This window comes from Hypanus sabinus, chromosome 3, assembly GCF_030144855.1.
Source record: "Hypanus sabinus isolate sHypSab1 chromosome 3, sHypSab1.hap1, whole genome shotgun sequence".
Lineage (NCBI taxonomy): Eukaryota > Metazoa > Chordata > Chondrichthyes > Myliobatiformes > Dasyatidae > Hypanus > Hypanus sabinus.
The window spans coordinates 193,422,478-193,448,037 of NC_082708.1; the positions used below are offsets into that span (position 1 = coordinate 193,422,478).

The 25,560-nt window shown below is 47.0% G+C and overlaps 1 protein-coding gene across 4 annotated transcripts in view; it reads left to right on the forward strand.

Annotated features, from left to right (window-relative positions):
- LOC132392016 (dynactin subunit 1-like) overlaps positions 1–25,560 on the forward strand; it is a 284,878-nt gene that overhangs the window by 107,607 nt on the left and 151,711 nt on the right. For all 4 annotated transcript variants that reach the window (XM_059965917.1, XM_059965919.1, XM_059965915.1 and 1 more), the window contains 2 exons: positions 16,698–16,952; positions 17,718–17,793. In XM_059965917.1, the coding sequence (XP_059821900.1) occupies positions 16,722–16,952; positions 17,718–17,793 (307 nt within the window). In that variant the 5' untranslated portion in view covers positions 16,698–16,721. The remainder of the gene's footprint in view (positions 1–16,697; positions 16,953–17,717; positions 17,794–25,560) is intronic.

Below are 25,560 nucleotides of genomic sequence, written 5' to 3' on the forward strand. Positions count from 1 at the left end.
TTCTTCACTAGAGACTCAATGTACAAATTAACCCTTAGGGAATCCACCCAAGGCCTCCCAAGTTAGTTCACTTGCACCAAAGATTTTTGAATTTTCTTTCTATTTAGAAAAATGTTTACACTTTCAGTTCTTCTACCAAAGTGCATGCCTATATACTTAGTTCTTCAAAGAATTACAACAGATTTGTCAGGCAAGATTTTCCCTTAAGAAAACCATGCTGAATATGGCTTATTTGATCATGTGCCTCCAAGTGTCCTGAAACCACATCCTTAACAACTGGCTCCAACATTTTCCCACAAACTAGGCTGCAGATTCCTTTCTTCTCCCTCTCTCCCTTCTTGGAGAGTGGAGTTACATTTATAATTTTCCAGTCCCCTGGAACATTCCAGATTCTATTGATTATTGAAAGGTCATTACTAATGCCTTTACAATCAACGTCAGCCACCTCTTTCATAACCGTGTGGGTAAACTATCTGGGCCACGTGACTCATCTATCTTCAAACCCTTCAGTTTACCGAGACCATTCTCCCTAGTAATAGTGACTTCATTTACTTCTGCCCTCTGACAGGACTGGAACTTCTGGCATAATACTAGTGTCTTCAATATGAAGACTGCAGCAAAATACTTACTCAGTTCGTTCAACGTGAGGAGTCTGTTCAGCATGGAGAGTGCGGGCTGAGGGGTCCGTTCAGGGAGAGTGCGGGCTGAGGGGTCCGTTCAGGGAGAGTGCGGGCTGAGGGGTCCGTTCAGGGAGAGTGCGGGCTGAGGGGTCCGTTCAGGGAGAGTGCGTGCTGAGGGGTCCGTTCAGGGAGAGTGCGGGCTGAGGGGTCCGTTCAGGGAGAGTGCGGGCTGAGGGGTCCGTTCAGGGAGAGTGCGGGCTGAGGGGTCCGTTCAGGGAGAGTGCGGGCAGAGGGGTCCGTTCAGGGTGAGTGCGGGCTGAGGGGTCCGTTCAGCATGGAGAGTGCGGGCTGAGGGGTCCGTTCACGGAGAGTGCGTGCTGAGGGGTCCGTTCAGGGAGAGTGCGGGCAGAGGGGTCCGTTCAGGGAGAGTGCGGGCAGAGGGGTCCGTTCAGGGAGAGTGCGGGCTGAGGGGTCCGTTCAGGGAGAGTGCGGGCTGAGGGGTCCGTTCAGGGAGAGTGCGGGCTGAGGGGTCCGTTCAGGGAGAGTGCGGGCTGAGGGGTCCGTTCAGGGAGAGTGCGTGCTGAGGGGTCCGTTCAGGGAGAGTGCGGGCAGAGGGGTCAGTTCAGGGAGAGTGCGGGCTGAGGGGTCCGTTCAGGGAGAGTGCGGGCAGAGGGGTCTGTTCAGGGAGTGTGCCGGCTGTGAGCTCTTAAAGATAGCAGAGTCAAGGGATATGGGGAGAAGGCAAGAACGGGGTACTGATTGTGGATGATCAGCCATGATTACATTGAATGGTGGTGCTGGCTCGAAGGGCCGAATGGCCTCCTGCACCTGTTGTCTATTGTCTCACTACAGTCAAGCAGAGTGAGCGGATGCTGTAGGCAGGCTGTCAGCAATGCATGTGTGAACATCACTCTGGAGATTGTTGGAGGGCAGTGAACAGACATCAGGTCCGAGGCAGCTGAGAGTGAATCAGCAGAACTGATGGCTGTGCCAGTGCAGACTTTGTACTGACTGCCGGAGGGAGAGGGACAGCAATCCCAGAGCATGGGCACAACTGGGTAGAGAGAGGGGAGCAAGCAGAAGTCATGGTCAGTGGGGCGGGAGTACTGGACAGTACCGTACCCCAGTGTTGTACAGTGACAGACCCGTCCCCACCGGTACCGTACCCCAGTGTTATACAGAGACAGACCTGTCCCCAACGGTTCTGTACCCCGGTGTTGTAACGGACAGAACTGTCCCACCAGTACTGTACCCCGGTGTTGTACAGTGACAGACTGTCTGCACTGGTCCTGCACCCTGGTGTTAGACTGTGACAAGCTACACCCCACCGGTACCATACCCTGGTGTTGTGCAGTGACAGACCTGTCCCTTCCATGCGAAGAGGACGTTAGGAGAATACAGGGAGACTTGGATAGGCTGGGTGAGTGGGCAGATACTTGGCAAATGTCATTCAATGTGAATAAATGTGAAGTTATCCACTTTGGAAGCAGGAACAAGAGGGCAGATTATTGTCTGAACGGTGTAGTGTTAGGTAAGGGAGAAATGCAAAGAGACCTAGGAGTCCTAGTTCACCAGTCAATGAAGGTGAATGAGCAAGTGCAACAGGCACTGAAGAGGGCAAATGGAATGTTGGCCTTTGTTACAAGGGGAATTGAGTACAAGAGCAAGGATCTCCATTTGCATTTGTACAGGGCCCTGGTGAGACCACACCTGGAATATTGTGTACAGTTTTGGTCTCCAGGTTTAAGGAAGGACATTCTGGCAATTGAGGAAGTGCAGCGTAGATTCACTAGGTTGATTCCTGGGATGGCAGGGCTGTCTTACGCAGAGAGATTGGGCTTGTACACGCTGGAATTGAGGAGATTGAGAGGGGATCTGATTGAAACGTTTAAGATAATTAAAGGATTTGATAGGATTGAGGCAGGAAATATGTTCCAGATGTTGGGAGAGTCCAGTACCAGAGGGCATGGATTGAGAATAAGAGGTCAGTTATTTAAAACAGAGTTGAGGAAGAGCTTCTTCTCCCAGAGAGTTGTGGAGGTGTGGAATGCACTGCCTCGGAAGACGGTGGAGGCCAATTCTCTGGATGCTTTCAAGAAGGAGCTGGATAGATAACTGATGGATAGGGGAATCAAGGGATATGGGGACAAGGCAGGGACTGAGTATTGATAGTGAATGATCAGCCATGATCTCAGAATGGCGGTGCAGACTCGAGGGGCCGAATGGTCTACTTCTGCACCTATTGTCTATTGTCTACTGTGCCCTGGTGTTTTTCAGTGAAGGACCAGGTGGAGAGGAAAGCACATGAATGTTTGCACTCATGGAGGTTATGGTGCAATTTCCTTGTTGCTGGGTTAGCCACCCTGATAAGAGTTATGTACAATTGTGGTTTCCCCTCTCTTGGAAGGATGTGGTAACACTACAGAAGTGCCGTACCTGAGGGTGGGGTGGAGAAAATAACTTTTCCACCTTGGTGGTGCCAGAGTCATGGTGCAGGGGTTCAACTGGGAGACTTGAATGTTTGGAGGATTGTTAATATGGAGAATGTTTGAGATCCAAAATGCAGTGCCTGAGACTATGCCTTCAGGAAGCATCCGAACTGGCAACTGAAGCACTGTGACATTTGAGACGAGCACGGTTTTATGGGAAATATGTTTATAATTAAAAGTACAGTGCAATGATGGGCCGAATGGCCTGATTTGCAGACACAAACAGTGTTGGTATGGTGATGCTGGGCCGAATGGCCTGGTTCGCAGCCACAAAACGGTCAGCATGAACAGATAATGGGCCACAGGGCCTTTTTCAGCATCACAGAAACAGGCACTTGTGCCACCATGCTGAGTTACACACTCATTTTGCAGATTCTGGACATTATTACTGTAGTGCAGAAACAGGCCTTTTTGGCCCATCCTGTCTATTCTGGACTGATCTGCCATAGTCCTTCTGCTTCTGAAAGTAACTATTGGGTTGTGAGGGGATTGGTTAATCTGTAGACCGGAAAGCCTGTACTGTGTACTGTGTTCAAATACTACACCCAGATCATATCCTTCCAAAATTGTCTGAAATGTTGAAATCAAACCCATGTCCAAGCTCTCAACACCCTCTGGCAAAGATCTCCCTCATGTTTTCCTTGAATATTTCAGATGCAGTGCCTTTTTAATATTATAAATGTACCTGCCTCTACTACCTTGTCTGGCAACTCGTTGAATGTCCTCAGTACCTCTGCATGATGAACTTTCTTCTGTTTATTAGAATAAACACAGCCTGTAGCTGCAGCATCCTGAAGAATCTATTCTCTACTCGGTTCTACCACATTGTTCCTACAGTAGCAACCAAACTGCAAAAAGAGAGCATAATAAATTCTGAGGCTGTGTATATAGGTTCATTGTCCATTCAGAAAGGTGATAGTGGAGGGAATGAGTGGATCCTGATCCTGCCCTCTGGTGGTAGCAACGAAAGTTCAAAGTAAAATTTATTATCAGAGTGCGGGCAATGAGGATAGGCTGAGTGACCTTGCACTTTTCTCTTTGGAGTGAAGTAGGATGAGAGATGATGTCAGAGAGGTGTAGAAGATCAAAAGAGGCAAAGATTGAGTGGACTGCCGGAGACTTCCCCAGGATGGAAATGGCTAGTACAAGGGGGCATAATTTTAAGGTGATTGCAGGAAAGTGCAAGGAGACTGTCAGAGGTAGATATTTTTTACCCTGTCGAGGGTGGGGGCAAAGACCGACCGATACAGTAGAGACATTCAAGAGACTCTCAGATTGTTGATAGAAAAACAGAGGTCTCTGGGCTGTGTTGTTTAGATTGATTTGGGAGTAGGTCTGTTGAGACCGAAGAGCCTGTACTGATCTGACTCATCAGCTTGAGCAGTAGCTTGGGATAGATTTGTCAATGTTTTGGGTGAAACTGTGCCTGCATGTTCAGTCCTCTTCCATCCTGATTGACACACTTGGGGAGCTGTGGACTTGTATCCCAGTATGTCAGCCTCCTGAGTACCATGCCATGACTGTCAGAGCTGGATTGGAACAGTTCAGACTGAGAGGGCAGGCTGGCAGGGATGCCAAGGCTTCTCCTCATTTTCACTGAGTCTGAAGCACACTCCCTGCCCAATTGGCTTCTGCTGGCTGTGTTATCCCATTGCTCTTTCTGGTTTCTGACCATTCCTTTCTAGTCCTGAGAAAGGGTCACAGCCTGAACTTTCTGTGTGAAGTGTGCATGTTTCTCCTTTACACTGTATGGGTTTTCATCCATATCCCAAGAGCTTGCAGGCTACTCGTGGAATGTGATTTTTTTTCAGATCCTGATAAAAATTTTGGCCTGAAATTTTGACTGTTTATTCCTCTCCATAACTGCTGAGCTCCTGCAGCAGTTTGAGCATGTTGTCCGTTGGTGTTGTATCTACTTCCACAGAAACATAAAAAAACCTACAGCGTAATACAGACCCTTCGGCCCCAAAGCTGTGCCAAACATGTCCCTACCTTAGAACTACTTAGGCTTTACCCATAGCCCTTTGTTTTTCTAAGCTCTATACAGCCATCTAGGAGTCTTTTAAAAGACCCTATTGTTTCTGCCTTCACCGCTGCCACCGACAGCCCATTCCATGCACTCACCTCTCACTGCATAAAAAAAAAACTTACCCCTAACATCTAGTCTCTACCTACTTGCAAGCACCTCAAAACTGTGTCTTCTTGTGTTAGCCATTTCAGCCCTGGGGAAAAGCCTCTGACTGTCTGCACGATCAATACCTCTCATCATCTTACACACCTCTATCAGGTCACCTCTCATCCTCCGTCGCTCCAAGGAGAAAAGACCAAGTTCACTCAACCTATTCTCATAAGGCATGCTCTCCAATCCAGGCAACATCCTTGGAACTCCACTCTGCACCCTTTCTATGGTTTCCACATCCTTCCTGTAGTTAGGCGACCAGAACTGAGCACAGTACTCCCAAGTGGAGTCTGACCAGGGTCCTATATAGCTGCAACATTACCTCTCGGCTCTTAAACTCAATCACAAGGTTGATGAAGGCCAACAAACCATATGCCTTCTTAAGAAAACTGTCAACTTGCACAGCAGCTCTGAGTGTCCGATGGACTCTGACCCCCAAGATCCCTCTGATCCTCCACACTGCCGAGAGTCTTACAATAATACAATATTCTGCCATCATATTTGACCTACCAAAATGAACCACCTCACACTTAACTGGGTTGAACTCCATCTGCCACTTCTCAGCCCAGTTTTGCATCCTATCAATGTCCTGCTGTAACCTCTGACAGCCCTCCACGCAATCCACAACACCCCCAAACTTTGTGTCATAAGCAAACTTATTAACCCATCCCTCCACTTCCTCATCCAGGTCATTTATAAAAATCACGAGGAGTAAGGGTCCCAGAACACAACTGTTTACTGACCTCCATGAAGAATATGACCTATCTAAAACTACTCTTTACCTTCTGTGGGCAAGCCAGTTCTGGATCCACAAAGTACTGTCCCCTTGGATCCCATGCCTCCTTACTTTCTCAATGAGCCTTGCATGGGGTACCTTATATGCCTTGCTGAAATCTATATACACTACATCTACTGCTCTTCCTTTATCAATGTGTTCAGTCACATCCTCAAAAATTTCAGTCAGGCTCCTAAGGCACGATCTGCCCTTGACAAAGCCATGCTGACTATTCCTAATCATATTATACCTCTCCAAATGTTCATAAATCCTGCCTCTCAGGATCTTCTCCATCAACTTACCATCCACTGAAGTAAGACTCACTGGTCTATAATTTCCTGGGCTATCTCTACTCCCTTTCTTGAATAAGGGAAGAACATCCACAACTCTCCAATCCTCCATAACCTCTCCCATCAATGATGCAAAGATCATCGCCAGAGGCTCAGCAATCTCCCCCCCTCACCTCCTACAGTAGCCTGAGGTACATCTCCTCTGGTCCCAGTGACTTATCCAACTTGATGCTTTCCCAAAGCTCCAGCACATCCTCTTTCTTAATATCTACATGCTCAAGCTTTTCAGTCCACTGCAAGTCTGCACTACAATCATCAAAATCCTTTTTTTTAATACTTTGAAGTATAAAGTATTCATACTTTAAATATCTATGCTATTTCCTCTGGTTCCATACACACTTCCCTACTGTCACACTTGATAGTTCCTATTCTTTCATGTCTTAACCTCTTGTTCTTCACAAACTTGTTGAATGCCTCAGGGTTTTCCTTAATCCTGCCCGCCAAGGCCATCTCATGGCCCCTTCTGGCTCTCCTAATTTCCTTCTTAAGCTCCTTCCTATTAGCCTTATAATCTTCTAGATCTCTAACATTACCTAGCTTTCTGAACCTTTTGTAAGCTTTTCTTCTTGACTAGATTTACTACAGCCTTTGGATACCACAGTTTCTGTACCCTACCATAACACCCCTGTCTCATTGGAACTGTGCAGAGCTCCACACAAATATCCCCTGAACATTTGCCACAGTTTCTTCTGTAGCTTTCCCTGAGAACGTCTGTTCCCAATTTAGGCTTACAAGTTCCTGTCTGATAGCCTCATAATTCCCCTTACTCCAATTAAATGCTTTTTTAACTTATCTGTTCCTATCTCTCTCTAATGCTATTGTAAAGGAGATAGAATCACTGTCTCCAAAATGCTCTCCCACTGAGAGATCTGACACCTGACCAGGTTCATTTTCCAACACTAAATCAAGTACAGTCTCTCCTCTTGTAGGCTTATCTACATATTATGTCAAAAAACCTTCCTGAACACACTCCACCCCATTTAAACCCCTTGCTCTAGGGAGATGCCAATAGACATATGGGAAATTAAAATCTCCCACCAGGACAACTCTTGTTATTACTACACCTTTCCAGGATCTGTTTCCCTATCTGCTACTGGATATCCCTGTTACTATTGGGCAGCCTATAAAAAACACCCAGTAGAGTTACTGACCCCTTCCTGTTCCTAACCTCCACCCACAGAGATTCTGTAGACAATCCCTCCATGACGTCCACCTTTTCTGCAGCCGTGGCACTATCTCTGATCAATAGTGTCACGCCCCCACCTCTTTTGCCTCCCTCCTTGTCCTTTCTGAAACATCTAAAACCCGACACTTGAAGTAACCCTTCCTGTCCCTGAGCCATCCAAGTCTGTAATGGCCACAGCACCATAGCTCCAAGCACTGATCCACGCTCTAAGCTCATCTGCTTTGTTCACAATATTGCTTGCATTAAAATAGTCACATCTCAAACCGTCCGTCTGAGCACGTCCCTTCTCTATCACCTACCTATCCTCCCTCACACACTGTCTCCAAGCTTTCTCTATTTGTGAGCCAACCGCCTCTTCCCCAGTCTCTTCAGTTTGGTTCCCACCCCCCCTCAACAATTCTAGTTTAAACCCTCCCCAGTAGCCTTAGCAAACCTCCCCACCAGGATATTGGTCCCCCTGGGATTCAAGTGCAACCTGTCCTTTTTGTACAAGTCACACCTGCCCCAAACGAGGTCCCAATGATCCAGAAATCTGTATCCCTGACCCCTGCTTCAATACCTCAGCCATGTATTTATCCTCCACCTCATTCTATTCCTATACTCACTGTCGCGTGGGAGAGGCAGTAATCGTGAGGTTACTACTTTTGAGATGCTGCTTCTCAACTTCCTTCTTAATTCTCTGTAGTCTTTTTTCAGGATCTCTTCCCTTTTCCTACCTATGTCATTGCTGCCAATACATACCACAACCTCTGGCTGTTCTCCCTCCCACTGCAGAATATCCTGGACGCGATCTGAAACATCCCGGACCCTGGCACCTGGGAGGCAAACTACCATCTAAGTTTCTTTCCTGCGTCCACATACTCACCTGTCTTACCCCAAACTATAGAGTCCTCTATCAATACCGCCTTTCTCTTCCATTCCCTACCCTTCCGAACCACAGGGCCAGACTCTTTCCCTTCCCTCTCTTGACTGTTACCCTCTTGTCTGTCTCCTGTGCCCCTGGTGTGATCACCCGTTTATAACTCCTCTCTATCACCTCCTCACTCTCCCTGACCAGGTGAAGGTCATCGAGCTGCAGCTCCAGTTCCCTAACTCGATCCCTTTGGAGCTGCAGCTCGGTGCACCGGCTGCAGATGTGGCCGTCTGAGAGGCTGGGAGACTCCAGGACTTCCCATATCTGACACTGAGCACAGAACACTGGCCTCACACACATACTTACTTTCCACAATTAACACAGGTAAACCTACCTTGCCTCGTTACCGCCTAAGCCCGTTGAACCAAAGCCCTGTCACTCCGCTGCCTACTGGATATGGTGGTGGTCTTTTTAAACTTTTCCCGCTGTACTGGCAGATGTCGTGCGCCTGCGCAGTCTTGCCTCTCTTTACCCCGAGTATTAAAATGCCTTCACTCTGGAAATCCTTAGCTGTTCCACTCAGCCTTCTTGTTTCCAAATTCCTGCCAAATAGCCTCATATTTCCCCTTACTCAAATTTAACATTTCCCTAACTTGTCTGTTACTATCCCTCTCCAATGCTATGATAAAGGAGATAGAATTGTGATTACTATCTCCAAAATGCTCTACCACTGAGAGACCTGACCAGGTTCATTTGCCAATGCCAAATCAAGTACAGCCTTGTCTACATATTGTGTCAAGAAACCTTCCTGAACACACCTAACAAACTGCACCCCATCTAAACCCCTCACTCCACGGAGATGCCAATCAATATTTGGGAAATTAAAATCTCCCCTTTCCACAATCTGTCTCCCGAACTGCTGAATGTTCCTGTTACTGTGGGGTGGTCTATAAAAAAACACCTAGCAGAGTTATTGACCCATTCTTATTCCTGACTTCCACCCACAGAGACTCCGTAGGCAATCTCTCCATGACTTTATCCTTTTCTGCAGCATGACACTATCTCTGATCAACAGTGCCACACCCCCACCTCTTTTGCCTCCCTCCCTGTCCTTTCTGAAACATCTAAACCCTGGCACTCAAAGCAACCATTCTTGCACCTGCAGCATCCAAGTCTCTGTTTGGCCAAAACATCATTGCTCAAAGTACTGATCTAGGCTGTAAGCTCATCCGCTTTATTCATGATATTACTCGCATTGAAATCGACACATCTCAAACCATTGGACTGAGAGCGTCCCTTCTCTATCACTTGCCTATCCTCCCTTTCGAACTGTCTCCAAACTTTCTCTAATTGAGCCAACCTTCCTTTCCTCTATCACTTCTGTTCGGTTCCATGCAGTCTTTCCTGCTTGTTGGTCTGTTCTTCCCAGGAGTGTTTCTCATTGATGTTGTCTCTACTTCCCTGGTGTGTTTCCCATTGACGTTGTCTCTGTTCTTCCCCGGAGTGTTTCTCATTGACGTTGTCTCTGCTTCCCTGGGGTGCTTCTCATTGACGTTGTCTCTGCTTCCCTGGTGTGTTTCTCATTGACGTTGTCTCTGTTCTTCCCTGGTGTGTTTCTCATTGACGTTGTCACTGCTTCCCTGGGGTGTTTCTCATTGCTGTTGTCTGTTCTTCCCTGGGGTGTTTCTCATTGACGTTGTCTTTGTTCTTCCCTGTTGTGTTTCTCATTGATGTTGTCTCTGCTTCCCTGGAGTGTTTCTGATTGACGTTGTCTCTGCTTCCCTGGGGTGTTTCTCATTGACGTTGTCTCTGTTCTTCTCTGGGGTGTTTCTCATTGACGTTCTCTCTGCTTCCCTGGGGTGTTTCTCATTGACAATGTCTCTGTTCTTCCCTGGAGTGTTTCTCATTGAAGTTTTCTGCTTCCCTGGGGTGTTTCTCATTGGTGTTGCCTGTTCTTCCCTGTGGTGTTTCTCATTGACGTTGTCTTTGTTCTTCCCTGGTGTGTTTCTCATTGATGTTTTCTCTGCTTCCCTGGAGTGTTTCTGATTGACGTTGTCTCTGCTTCCCTGGGGTGTTTCTCATTGACGTTGTCTCTGTTCTTCCCTGGAGTGTTTCTCATTGACGATGTCTCTGTTCTTCCCTGGGGTGTTTCTCATTGACGTTGTCTCTGTTCTTCCCTGGGGTGCTTCTCATTGACGTTGTCTCTGCGTCCCTGGGGTGTTTCTCATTGTCGTTGTCTCTGTTCTTCCCTGGAGTGTTTCTCATTGACGTTGCCTCTGCTTCCCTGGGGTGTTTCTCATTGACGTTGTCACTGTTCTTCCCTGGGGTGTTTCTCATTGACGATGTCTCTGTTCTTCCCTGGGGTGTTTCTCATTGACGTTGTCTCTGTTCTTCCCTGGGGTGTTTCTCATTGTCGTTGTCTCTGCGTCCCTGGGGTGTTTCTCATTGATGTTGTCTCTGTTCTTCCCTGGTGTGTTTCTCATTGACGTTGTCTCTGTTCTTCCCTGGGGTGTTTCTCATTGACGTTGTCTCTGCTTCCCTGGAGTGTTTCTCAGTGATGTTGTCTCTGTTCTTCCCTGGTGTGTTTCTCATTGATGTTGTCTCTGTTCTTCCCTGTTGTGTTTCTCATTGACGTTGTCTCTGTTCTTCCCTGGGGTGTTTCTCATTGACGTTGTCTCTGTTCTTCCCTGGGGTGTTACTCATTGACGTTGTCTTTGTTCTTCCCTGGTGTGTTTCTCATTGACGTTGTCACTGCTTCCCTGGGGTGTTTCTCATTGACGTTGTCTCTGCGTCCCTGGGGTGTTTCTCATTGCTGTTGCCTGTTCTTCACTGGTGTGTTTCTCATTGACGTTGTCACTGCTTCCCTGGGGTGTTTCTCATTGCTGTTGCCTGTTCTTCCCTGGTGTGTTTCTCATTGGTGTTGCCTGTTCTTCCCTGGTGTGTTTCTCATTGACGTTGTCACTGCTTCTCTTGGGTGTTTCTCATTGACGTTGTCTCTGCTTCCCTGGAGTGTTTCTGATTGACGTTGTCTCTGCTTCCCTGGGGTGTTTCTCATTGACGTTGTCTCTGTTCTTCTCTGGGGTGTTTCTCATTGACGTTCTCTCTGCTTCCCTGGGGTGTTTCTCATTGACATTGTCTCTGTTCTTCCCTGGAGTGTTTCTCATTGAAGTTGTCTGCTTCCCTGGGGTGTTTCTCATTGACGTTGTCTCTGTTCTTCCCTGGAGTATTTCTCATTGACTTTGTCTCTGTTCTTCCCTGGAGTGTTTCTCATTGACGATGTCTCTGTTCTTCCCTGGGGTGTTTCTCATTGACTGTCTTTGTTCTTCCCTGGGTTGTTTCTCATTGACGTTCTCTCTGCTTCCCTGGGGTGTTTCTCATTGACGTTGTCTCTGTTCTTCCCTGGGGTGTTTCTCATTGACGTTGTCTTTGTTCTTCCCTGGTGTGTTTCTCATTGACGTTGTCTCTGCTTCCCTGTTGTGTTTCTCAGTGATGTTGTCTCTGTTCTTCCCTAGTGTGTTTCTCATTGATGTTGTCTCTGTTCTTCCCTGGAGTGTTTCTCATTGACGTTGTCACTGCTTCCCTGGGGTGTTTCTGATTGCTGTTGTCTGTTCTTCCCTGGGGTGTTTCTCATTGCTGTTGCCTGTTCTTCCCTGGAGTGTTTCTCATTGGTGTTGCCTGTTCTTCCCTGGTGTGTTTCTCATTGACGTTGTCACTGCTTCCCTGGGGTGTTTCTCATTGCTGTTGTCTGTTCTTCCCTGGGGTGTTTCTCATTGACGTTGTCTTTGTTCTTCCCTGTTGTGTTTCTCATTGATGTTGTCTCTGCTTCCCTGGAGTGTTTCTGATTGACGTTGTCTCTGCTTCCCTGGGGTGTTTCTCATTGACGTTGTCTCTGTTCTTCTCTGGGGTGTTTCTCATTGACGTTCTCTCTGCTTCCCTGGGGTGTTTCTCATTGACATTGTCTCTGTTCTTCCCTGGAGTGTTTCTCATTGAAGTTTTCTGCTTCCCTGGGGTGTTTCTCATTGACGTTGTCTCTGTTCTTCCCTGGGGTGTTTCTCATTGACGTTGTCTGTTCTTCCCTGGAGTATTTCTCATTGACGTTGTCTCTGTTCTTCCCTGGAGTGTTTCTCATTGACGATGTCTCTGTTCTTCCCTGGGGTGTTTCTCATTGTCGATGTCTCTGTTCTTCCCTGGGGTGTTTCTCATTGACGTTGTCTCTGCTTCCCTGGGGTGTTTCTCATTGACGTTCTCTCTGTTCTTCCCTGGGGTGTTTCTCATTGACTTTGTCTTTGTTCTTCCCTGGTGTGTTTCTCATTGACGTTGTCTCTGCTTCCCTGGGGTGTTTCTCATTGTCGTTGTCTCTGCGTCCCTGGCGTGTTTCTCATTGCTGTTGCCTGTTCTTCACTGGTGTGTTTCTCATTGACGTTGTCACTGCTTCCCTGGGGTGTTTCTTATTGACATTGTCTCTGCGTCCCTCGGGTGTTTCTCATTGGTGTTGCCTGTTCTTCCCTGGTGTGTTTCTCATTGACGTTGTCACTGCTTCCCTTGGGTGTTTCTTATTGACGTTGTCTCTGCGTCCCTGGGGTGTTTCTCATTGGTGTTGCCTGTTCTTCCCTGGGGTGTTTCTCATTGACGTTGTCTTTGTTCTTCCCTGGTGTGTTTCTCATTGATGTTGTCTCTGCTTCCCTGGAGTGTTTCTGATTGACGTTGTCTCTGCTTCCCTGGGGTGTTTCTCATTGCTGTTGCCTGTTCTTCCCTGGGGTGTTTCTCATTGCTGTTGCCTGTTCTTCCCTGGGGTGTTTCTTATTGACATTGTCTCTGCGTCCCTCGGGTGTTTCTCATTGGTGTTGCCTGTTCTTCCCTGGTGTGTTTCTCATTGACGTTGTCACTGCTTCCCTTGGGTGTTTCTTATTGACGTTGTCTCTGCGTCCCTGGGGTGTTTCTCATTGGTGTTGCCTGTTCTTCCCTGGGGTGTTTCTCATTGACGTTGTCTTTGTTCTTCCCTGGTGTGTTTCTCATTGATGTTGTCTCTGCTTCCCTGGAGTGTTTCTGATTGACGTTGTCTCTGCTTCCCTGGGGTGTTTCTCATTGATGTTGTCTCTGTTCTTCCCTGGTGTGTTTCTCATTGATGTTGTCTCTGTTCTTCCCTGGAGTGTTTCTCATTGACGTTGTCACTGCTTCCCTGGGGTGTTTCTCATTGTCGTTGTCTCTGCGTCCCTGGCGTGTTTCTCATTGCTGTTGCCTGTTCTTCACTGGTGTGTTTCTCATTGACGTTGTCACTGCTTCCCTGGGGTGTTTCTTATTGACATTGTCTCTGCGTCCCTCGGGTGTTTCTCATTGGTGTTGCCTGTTCTTCCCTGGTGTGTTTCTCATTGACGTTGTCACTGCTTCCCTTGGGTGTTTCTTATTGACGTTGTCTCTGCGTCCCTGGGGTGTTTCTCATTGGTGTTGCCTGTTCTTCCCTGGGGTGTTTCTCATTGACGTTGTCTTTGTTCTTCCCTGGTGTGTTTCTCATTGATGTTGTCTCTGCTTCCCTGGAGTGTTTCTGATTGACGTTGTCTCTGCTTCCCTGGGGTGTTTCTCATTGCTGTTGCCTGTTCTTCCCTGGGGTGTTTCTCATTGCTGTTGCCTGTTCTTCCCTGGGGTGTTTCTTATTGACATTGTCTCTGCGTCCCTCGGGTGTTTCTCATTGGTGTTGCCTGTTCTTCCCTGGTGTGTTTCTCATTGACGTTGTCACTGCTTCCCTTGGGTGTTTCTTATTGACGTTGTCTCTGCGTTCCTGGGGTGTTTCTCATTGGTGTTGCCTGTTCTTCCCTGGGGTGTTTCTCATTGACGTTGTCTTTGTTCTTCCCTGGTGTGTTTCTCATTGATGTTGTCTCTGCTTCCCTGGAGTGTTTCTGATTGACGTTGTCTCTGCTTCCCTGGGGTGTTTCTCATTGCTGTTGCCTGTTCTTCCCTGGGGTGTTTCTCATTGCTGTTGCCTGTTCTTCCCTGGTGTGTTTCTCATTGGTGTTGCCTGTTCTTCCCTGGTGTGTTTCTCATTGACGTTGTCACTGCTTCCCTGGGGTGTTTCTCATTGCTGTTGTCTGTTCTTCCCTGGGGTGTTTCTCATTGATTTTGTCTCTGCTTCCCTGGAGTGTTTCTGATTGACGTTGTCTCTGCTTCCCTGGGGTGTTTCTCATTGACGTTGTCTCTGTTCTTCTCTGGGGTGTTTCTCATTGACGTTCTCTCTGCTTCCCTGGGGTGTTTCTCATTGACATTGTCTCTGTTCTTCCCTGGAGTGTTTCTCATTGAAGTTGTCTGCTTCCCTGGGGTGTTTCTCATTGACGTTGTCTCTGTTCTTCCCTGGGGTGTTTCTCATTGACGTTGTCTGTTCTTCCCTGGAGTATTTCTCGTTGACGTTGTCTCTGTTCTTCCCTGGAGTGTTTCTCATTGACGATGTCTCTGTTCTTCCCTGGGGTGTTTCTCATTGACGATGTCTCTGCTTCCCTGGGGTGTTTCTCATTGACGTTGTCTCTGCTTCCCTGGGGTGTTTCTCATTGACGTTCTCACTGTTCTTCCCTGGGGTGTTTCTCATTGACGTTGTCTTTGTTCTTCCCTGGTGTGTTTCTCATTGACGTTGTCTCTGCTTCCCTGGAGTGTTTCTCATAGACGTTGTCTCTGCTTCCCTGGGGTGTTTCTCATTGATGTTGTCTCTGTTCTTCCCTGGTGTGTTTCTCATTGATGTTGTCTCTGTTCTTTCCTGGAGTGTTTCTCATTGACGTTGTCACTGCTTCCCTGGGGTGTTTCTCATTGACGTTGTCTCTGCGTCCCTGGGGTGTTTCTCATTGCTGTTGCCTGTTCTTCACTGGTGTGTTTCTCATTGACGTTGTCACTGCTTCCCTGGGGTGTTTCTTATTGACATCGTCTCTGCGTCCCTGGGGTGTTTCTCATTGGTGTTGCCTGTTCTTCCCTGGGGTGTTTCTCATTGGTGTTGCCTGTTCTTCCCTGGGGTGTTTCTCATTGACGTTGTCTTTGTTCTTCCCTGTTGTGTTTCTCATTGACGTTGTCTCTGCTTCCCTGGAGTGTTTTTGATTGACGTTGTCTCTGTTCTTCTCTGGGGTGTTTCTCATTGACGTTCTCTCTGCTTCCCTGGGGTGTTTCTCATTGACATTGTCTCTGTTCTTCCCTGAGGTGTTTCTCATTGACGTTGTCTCTGTTCTTCCCTGGGGTGTTTCTCATTGACGTTGTCTCTGCTTCCCTGGAGTGTTTCTCAGTGATGTTGTCTCTGTTCTTCCCTGGTGTGTTTCTCATTGATGTTGTCTCTGTTCTTCCCTGGGGTGTTTCTCATTGACGTTGTCTTTGTTCTTCCCTGGGTTGTTTCTCATTGACGTTCTCTCTGCTTCCCTGGGGTGTTTCTCATTGACGTTGTCTCTGTTCTTCCCTGGTGTGTTTCTCATTGACGTTGTCTCTGCTTCCCTGGAGTGTTTCTCAGTGATGTTGTCTCTGTTCTTCCCTGGTGTGTTTCTCATTGATGTTGTCTCTGTTCTTCCCTGGAGTGTTTCTTATTGACGTTGTCACTGCTTCGCTGGGGTGTTTCTCATTGCTGTTGTCTGTTCTTCCCTGGGGTGTTTCTCATTGCTGTTGCCTGTTCTTCCCTGGTGTGTTTCTCATTGGTGTTGCCTATTCTTCCCTGGTGTGTTTCTCTTTGACGTTGTCACTGCTTCCCTGGGGTGTTTCTCATTGCTGTTGTCTGTTCTTCCCTGGGGTGTTTCTCATTGACGTTGTCTGTTCTTCCCTGTTGTGTTTCTCATTGATGTTGTCTCTGCTTCCCTGGAGTGTTTCTGATTGACGTTGTCTCTGCTTCCCTGGGGTGTTTCTCATTGACGTTGTCTCTGTTCTTCTCTGGGGTGTTTCTCATTGACGTTCTCTCTGCTTCACTGGGGTGTTTCTCATTGACATTGTCTCTGTTCTTCCCTGGAGTGTTTCTCATTGAAGTTGTCTGCTTCCCTGGGGTGTTTCTCATTGACGTTGTCACTGTTCTTCCCTGGGGTGTTTCTCATTGACGTTGTCTCTGTTCTTCCCTGGAGTATTTCTCATTGACGTTGTCTCTTTTCTTCCCTGTGGTGTTTCTCATTGACATTGTCTCTGCTTCCCTGAGGTGTTTCTCATTGCTGTTGCCTGTTCTTCCCTGGGGTGCTTCTCATTGAAGTTGCCTGTTCTTCCCTGACATCTCTCTGCAACATTACCTCTCAATATTTGTTTGCAGACCTCACACCCCAGCAGTGGCAGGATGAGTGGAGAAGGGGTTAGTGCTAAGCCCCTGAAGGTGGGCTCCCGTGTGGAGGTAATCGGCAAAGGGCATCGTGGTACAGTGGCTTACGTGGGTGCCACCATGTTTGCCTCTGGGAAGTGGGTCGGAGTGATCCTGGATGACGCCAAGGGGAAAAACGATGGCACTGTGCAGGGCAAGCGTTACTTCACATGTGAGGACAACCGGGGCATCTTTGTACGGCAGTCACAGGTATTGTGCCAACTCCCTGGCCGGGAGATCCCTTGTTTTGGTGGGGTGAGGCTGTGGGTGAATGAAAGGGAAACCAGGGCAGCAGAAGCAGGTACCACCTCCATCCCTGGACCGGGGTGGGTTTGACCCAGGGATTTCACTGGGGAGAGTCTGTGTACTGGTCGGGGAGGTGAGGTGCCAATCTGCAGGCATGCCGGTGTGTTTAACAGGGCATTTAGATTACTGGGTTCTAAATTTTTGGGATTTTAGTTGGGTAAATGGATGGATTTTTCGGGTGTGTGAGATGTACTTGAGGGTTGGTGGGGGAATCTAGATTCAACTGGGAGTGGTGGAGTACTGCTGTGTGGGGCCTGGCCTGTTGCAGTGGTTTCTGGATGGCAAAGTGGGTGTACACCTGGAGAATGTTGGTAAATTTTCAGTGTGTGGTGGTTTTAGAGTGTGGGCAAGGTGGTTGGTGTGTGATTGGGAGGGGTGACTAGTGGGTGGGCGAGCGATTGAGAGTGGTGACTGGCGGGTGGGCGGGCAATTGTGAGTGGTGACTTGTGGGTGGGTGTTTATGAGGGGTGACAGGTGGGCGTGTGGGTGTTTGTGAGGGGTGACTGTGGTGGGCACGTGGGTGTTTGTGAAGGGTGAGTGGGGTGGGTGACTTTGGTGGATGGGTGTTTGGGAGTGGTGTCAATGGTGGGTGGGTATATTGAGGCTGGATTTCTGGTCTCACACTGGAGTTGGGTTGATGGTGTCAAAAATCCTGTTCTCTCCCCACAGATCCAGGTTGTGGAGGATGACACCACCTCACCTGATACTCCCCAGGAGCCATCTGCTTCCAAGGTTCCCAAGCGAGGTAGGTCGCCTTTTCTGTCATTTCCAGTCAGCTGTCTTCATCTGTCTGCCTGAGATGGAATAAACGGGGACGGGGAACAGCAGACCCTTTTGGGAAGCTTATCATCAAAGGATATACTTTGTATTGAAAGGACAGTCAGGAATACATAGGCAGTGGTGTGGCTCTGTTGGTAAGAGATGGAATTACAACTTTAGAAAAAGGTGGCATAGGGCCAGGGCATGTTGAATCTTTGTGGATGGAGTTAAGAAATTGCAAGGGTTAAAAACAAAACATTATGGGGATCATATATAAGCCTCCAAATAGTAGTGGAGATGTGACATTGAGATTGCAAAGGGAGTTGGAAAAAGCATGTAATAGGGTAATGACGCAATTGTGATTTTCTTCAATATGCAAGGGGATAGGGAAAATTGGACTGGTGTTGGATCGCAAGAGAGGGAATTTGCCAAATGCCTACAAGATGGCTTTTTATAGCAGCTTGTGCTTGAGCCTGTTTGGGGAAAGGCCATCTCAGATTGGGTGTGGTGTAATAACCCAGATCCTATTAGGGAGATGAATGTGAAGGAACCATTATGAGGCATAATATGATTGAATTCATACTGCACTTTGAGAGGGAGAAGTATAAGTCACATATTACAATGGAATAAAGGAGATTGCAGAAGCATGAGAGAGGAGCTTGCCCAAGTGGATTGGAGGAGGATACTGGCAGGGATGACGGCAGAGCAGAGATGGCTGAAGTTTCTGGAAATAGTTCACAAGGTGCAGGATAGATATGTCCCACAGTTCTTTTCATATGGTAGGGGTAGGCAACTGCAGCTGACAGGGGAAGTTAAAGAATGCATAAAAGCCAAGGAAAGAGTATGTAAGGTAGCATAAGTGAGTGGGAAGTTGGAAGTTTGGGAAGCTCAACAAAAGTCAACTAAAATAAAGCTATAAGAAGGGAAAAGATGAAATATGAGGGCAAACTAGCCAATAATATGAAGCAGCTTTTTATGCAAGCAGCACTTACTGTGCAACATGGAGTTTACATCGCTGGCAATCAACTAGAGCTGAAGAAATGCAGCTATGATCTGCGCACAGCTATCAAGGCTGCGAAGCAACAGTATAGGGAGAAGATTGAGTCAAGGTTCACGCTGAATAGCACATGTGACTTGTGGCGAGGGTTACATACCATTGCAGATTTCAAAGCCAAGTGTGGTGCTGCCAACATCGCGTCCTCTCTCCCATATGAGTTCAATTGCTTTTACAATGGGTTCGATATCACTAATTCTGAGCCTCCGAGGAAAGCCACCGCTACAACCTGCAACCTGGTCATCTCTGAGGCTGAGGTAGCAGAAGTTTCCAATGAGTGGACAGTCAAAAGGCTGTGGGATCAGATGGCATCCCAGGGTGGGTACTCAGGATATGTGCAGCACAACTGGCAGGTGTGTTTACAGACAATTTTAATCTCTCCCTCTCCCAGTGTAGAGTGCCCTCCTGCTTCAAATTATCCACAATATCCCTGTACTAAAAAAGACCAAGGTAACATGCCTGAATGACTGGAATCCTGTTGCACTCACCTCAATAATAAGCAAATGATTTGAGAGGTTGGTCAAGGGTCACATCTGCAGCTTGCTACCACCCAAACTAGACCCCCTACAATTTGCCTACTGACACAACGCTGCTCTACATGCCGTCCTTACCCATCCAGAGAAAAAGGATGCTTATGTGAGAATGCTGTTCTTGGACTACAGTTCAGCATTCAACACCATAATTCCACCCAGGCTTGACAAGAAGCTCAGAGACCTCGGCCTTCACCCTGCCTTGTGCAGCTGGATCCTGGACTTCCTATCAGATTGTCAGCAATTTGTAAGAGTGGGCTCCCTCACCTCCAACCCTGTCAATACAGGAGCCTCTCAGGGCTGCGTACTGAGTCCCCTCCTTTACTCCCCGTACACCCATGACTGTATCGCCACCCACAGCTCCAATCTGCTAATTAAATTTGCAGGCAACACTACAATGGCCTTAAACAATAACGAGGTGGCCTACAGGGAAGAAGTCACCCCTCTGACACAGTGATGTCAAGAAAACAACCTCTCCCTCAATGTCGCTAAAACAAAGGAGCTGGTTGTGGATTACGGTAGAAATGGAGATGGGCTAATCCCTATTGACATCAATGGATCTGGGGTTGAGAGGGTAAACAGCTTCAAGTTCCTTGGCATCCACATCACCGAGGACCTCACGTGGTCTGTACACACCAGCTGTTTGGTGAAAGAGGCACAACAGCGCCTCTTTCACCTCAGGAAGTTGAGGAAGTTTGGTATGGGCCCCCAAATCTTAGGAACTTCTACAGGAGCACAATTGAGAGCATTCTGACTGGCTGCATCACTGCCTGGTATAGGAACGGTACCTCCCTTAATCTTAGGATACTGCAAAGAGTGATGTCAACAGCCCAGCACATCTGTAGTTGTGAACTTCCCATGATTCAGGACACTTACAAGGGCAGGTATGTAAAAAGGGTCTGTAGGATCATTGTGGACCTAAACCATCCCAACCACAATCTATTCTATCTGCTACCATCGGGGAAGTGGTACCACAACATAAAAGCCAGGACCAACAGGCTCTGGGACAGCTTCTTCCACCAGGCCATCAGACTGATGAACTTGCGCTGATTTAAGTGTACTCTATGTTACATTGACTGTTCTATTTATTATGAATTATTATAAATTACTATGATTGCTCGTTACACATTTAGATGGAGATGTAACGTAAAGATTGTTACTGCTCATGTATGTGAATGGTGTAAGAAATAAAGTCAATTCAATTCATATGTGGCCCCAAGTACATGTCCATATCCAGTCTATCAAGGCCTTTCAACATTCAATAGGTTTAGAGTCACAGAAAAGTACAGCAAAGAAACAAGCCTTTCAGCCCATCTAGTCTGTGCTGATCTATTTAAACTGCTTACTTCCATCAACCTGCACATGGACCATAACCCTCCATGCCCCTACAATCTATGTACTGATCCAAACTTTGCTTAAACTTTGAAATCTTGCTGGCATGCACCACCTGTGCTGGCAGCTTGTTTCACACACTCATGACCCTTTGAGTGAAGAAGTATCCCCTCATTTTCTTCTTAAACCTCTTGTCTTTCACCCTTAGTCCATGACCTCTAGTTGTAGTCCCAAACAACCTCAGTTGTTTATCTGTATTCGCAGATCCCTTTGTTCTACCACACTCCTCAGTGCCCTACTGTTCACTGTGTAAGACCTACCCTGGTTGCTCCTACTGAAGTGCAAAACTTGTTTGCCATTTTTCAGCCCATTTTTCCAGCTGGTCTAGATCCACTCAAGCCATGACAGCCTTCCTCACTATCAGCTACATCCCCAGCCTTGGTGTCAGCTGCAAAGTTGCTGATCCAATTAGCCACATGATCATCCAGATCATTGATACAAATAAGCCCTTAATGCCATAAGATATAGGCACATAATTTGGTCCATTGATTCATGATTGATCCATTTTTCCTCTCAGCCCCAATTTCTTGCCTTCTCCCTGTATCCCTTCAAGCCCTGACCAATCAAGAATCTATCAATCTCTGGCTTAAATGTGCAGAAAGACTTGGCCTCCATCACTGCTGTGGCAAAGAATTCCACATTCACCACTCTCTGGCTGAAGAAATTATTCATCTCTGTTCCAAAAGGATGCTGCTTTATTCTGAGGTTGTGTCCTCTGGTCCTTGACACTCTTGCCATAGAAAACATCCTTTCTACATCCACTCTGTCAAGGCCTTTCAATATTTGATAAGTTTTAATTAGGTCACCCCTCATTCTTTGGAATTCTAGTGAATATAGGCCCAGAGTCATCAATGCTCTTCAAGTGACAACCCGTTCAATCATTTTTGTGAACTCTGCCACAAAGGCATCATCCAAATCAGTGCCATATAACATTGAAAGAAGCGGTCCCGACACAGAGCCTGTGGAACACCACTAGTCATTGGCAGCCAATCAGAAAAGGCGCCCTTTATTCATCTCTTTACCTTCTGCCAATCAGCCACTGCTCTATGTATGCTTGTATCTTTCTTGTAATAGGATTGTCTCTTAACTTGTTAAGCAGCCTTAAGTGTGGCATCTTGTCAAAGGCCTTTTGAAAATCCAAGTACACAACATCCACAGATTCTCCTTTGTCTATCCTGCTTGTTATTTCTTCAAAGAATTTCAACAGATTTGTCAGGCAAGATTTTCCCTTAAGGAAACCATGAAAGATAATACCTGTGGTCTAAATGGTCTTGAGTAAGGTAGAGGGTAGTATCTGTGTGTATGGTCTTCACTAAGGTACAGGGTAGTTGTGGTTTGTATCCATGGTCTATACAGTCTTCATTAAGATATAACATTGAATCTTTTGTATCTGTAGGCTTTAGTAAGGCCTTTGGAGAACGCGCAGACTCATCCAGAGTGTTATGGAGGTCAGGATTGAACTTGGATCCTGGGAATTGTGAGGAAGCTGTTCCTACCACTGTTCAGCCCTTTAGAGTGCAACAAGCTTTTAGAGCCATAGAGCATCCCAGAATAGATACAAACACTTTAGTCCAATCAGTCCATGCCAACCAGCTGGTCCCAGTTTCCTGTGTATAGCCCATATCACTCTGTTCCTTGGGTTCTAGGCGAATTCATCTTGTAATCAGAGGTTGGACCACTCTCTGTTGGTCCTTGGTGCCAATATTATACTGATGTGCTATTTCTTTAAATCCTTGCCATTGTCTGTCCATCGTTGAGCTTTTGATGTCAATTTTACCACAGCCAGCCTGTTTCCTCACCAAGTCCCTCTGTTTCGTTTAAAAACCCCATTTCATGATGTTGGATTCTGATACTTCAGCTGAAGCTTCTTTTGGAAGTCAGGAAAGAGACATACGACGACTGTGAATCAACAAGTTTTATTAAGTGTTAATAGAACAATGAGTTTTGGAAATGGGAAATAGTGAGAGGCCATAAATGAAGAGGAAAGGAAGGTAAAAACTAAAGAAAGATACCAGGCCAGCGTGTTCAGCCATTTTTATAAACAGATGATATCTTGTTACCTTCCATTCCCATTTGTAGATAAGAGTTAACCAATCAGATGGCTCTTATTCACATAATGCAATACCAAAGAAGCTTCTAGAAAGAGACAACAAAACTGTAACCACGAGGGGACACTCTGAATAATTGCATATACATGGGCTTTGTGGAGAATGGTGTTCAAAGCTGAGCCCCTTTCCCAGATGTGGGGCCAGTACGTTGGGGGCTTTCTGAGACCTAGGGCTAGAGTCCTGGGGTTGCACTGTGCTACTGCCTGTATGTGGCCTATCAGCAGTGTCAACAGAGCTCTACCAAGAGGGATTTAGAAACATAGAAAATAGGTGCTGGAGTAGGCCATTCGGCCCTTCGAACCTGCATTGCCATTCAGTATGATCATGGCTGATCATCCAACTCAGAACCCTGTACCTGCTTTCTCTCTATACCCCCTGATCCCTTTAGCCACAAGGGCCATATCTACTTTCCTCTTAAATATAGCTAATGAACCGGCCTCAACTGTTTCCTGTGGCAGAGAATTCCACAGATTCACCACTCTCTGTGTGAAGAAGTTTTTCCTCATCTCGGTCCTAAAAGGCTTCCCCTTTATCCTTAAACTGTGATCCCTCGTTCTGGACTTCATCGGAACCAATCTTCCTGCATCTAGCCTGACCAATCCCTTTAGAATTTTATACATTTCAATAAGATCCCCCCTCAATCTTCTAAATTCCAGTGAGTATAAGCCTAGTCGATCCAGTCTTTCTTCATATGAAAGTCCTGCCATCCCAGGAATCAATCTGGTGAACCTTCTTTGTACTCTCTCTATGGCAAGAATGTCTTTCCTCAGATTAGGGGACCAAAACTGCACACAATATTCTAGGTGCGGTCTCACCAAGGCCTTGTACAACTGCAGTAGAACCTCCCTGCTCCTGTACTCAAATCCTTTTGCTATGAATGCCAACATACCATTTGCCTTTTTCACCTTCTGCTGTACCTGCATGCCCACCTTCAATGACTGGTGTACAATGACACCCAGGTCTTGTTGCACCTCCCCTTTTCCTAATCGGCAGGTCAGTGGCGGTTATTTAAAAAGTGGAGCTTTGAGGGTGTTTGTCCATTGTACGTGGCCTATCAGCATCAACAGAGCTCTACGAACTAAATGAAAGTACAGAGGGATTATCGGACCATTGTCAGGAGTAGGCCAGACGCGAGAGTAGAAGCAACAGGCTTCGGCTCGGAAGAGGCGTCGGCTCCGTGTAAAGCGTCTGTTAAGGCTTCCATTTTATTTTTTTCCCCTCTTTTACTGAAGCATTTCTGTGGTGTGCTCTTCGTGCCTGATGTTGGAGAACTGGGAGACCCAGAGTCTTCCAGAAAAGTACATCTGCTTGGAGTGCATACTGCTTCAGCTCCTTGAAGACCGTGTTAGGGATCTGGAGCAGCAACTAGGTGACCTTCGGCTTGTACGGGAGAGTGAGGAGGTAATCGATCAGAGTTATAGGGAAGTAGTCACCCTGAAGTTGCAGGAGGAGAGTAGCTGAGTGACTGTCAGGAGAAATGGAAATAGCCAGTTAGAGCAGAGCACCCCGTGGCCATTCCCCCCAAAACAAGCATAGCGCTTTGGATACCTTTGTGGGGGGTGACCTCCTGGGAGAATACCACAGTGACTGGGCTACAGGCACCAAGCATGGGTTCGTGGTGCAGAATGTAAAGAGGGAGAAGAAGGAAGCGGTAGTGATAGAGAGGGGAACAGACAGGAGATTCTGTGGACGTGAACAGGACACTAGGATGGTATGTTGCCTCCCAGGTGCCAGGGTCAGGGATGCCTCAGATCTCTCTTGGAGGAGGAGGGAGAGCAGCCAGATGACTTGGTACATTTTGGTGCCAATCACATAGGAAGGAAAGGCAAAGAGGTCCTGAAAAGAGAATTTAGAGAGCTAGGTAGAAAGCTGAGAAGCAGGACCTCCCAGGTAGTAATTTCTGGATTGCTGACTGTGCCACACACCAGTGAGATGTGGATAAGCTGAAATAAGCATGGACATCCCGGAAAGAGACGTCGCCTTGATGGCACACAGGATGATCTGGCAGATAAATGTGTGGCTGAGAACTGGGTGCAAGGGACAGAGCTTCAGGTTCTTGGATTATTGGGATCTCTTCTAGGGGAGGTATGACCTGTTCAAAAGTGACGGGTTGCACCTGAACCCAAGGGGGACCGATATTCTTGCGGGTGGGTTTATTAGGGCTGTTGAGGAGTGTTTAAACTAACTTTGCAGGGGGATGGGAACCGGATTAAAGGGATTCAGAAAAATATGGATGGTAAAAAAAATAAAGCTAGCATGCAATCAGATTGTCAGGAAGGACAGGCAGGTGATGGGATTTAGTTGCAGCCAACAGGGTGAGTATCAAATCATTAGGGATGCAGAGTCAGGACAGCAAATACGGTACTCAAGGTGTTGTATCTAAATGTGCAGAGTATAAGAAATAAGGTGGATCATCTTGTTACAATATTACAGATTGCCAGGTATGATGTTGTGGCCATCACTGAATCGTGGCTGAAGGATGGTTGTAGTTGGGAGCTGAATGTCCAAGGTTACATGTTATATCGGAGAGATAGAAAGTTAGGCCGAAGGGGTGGTACTGGTAAAGAATGACGTTAATGGTGGTTATATACAGGCTTCCCAACAGTGGCTGGGAGGTGGACCACATATTACAACAGGAAATAGAAAAGGCGAGTCAGAAGGGCAATGTT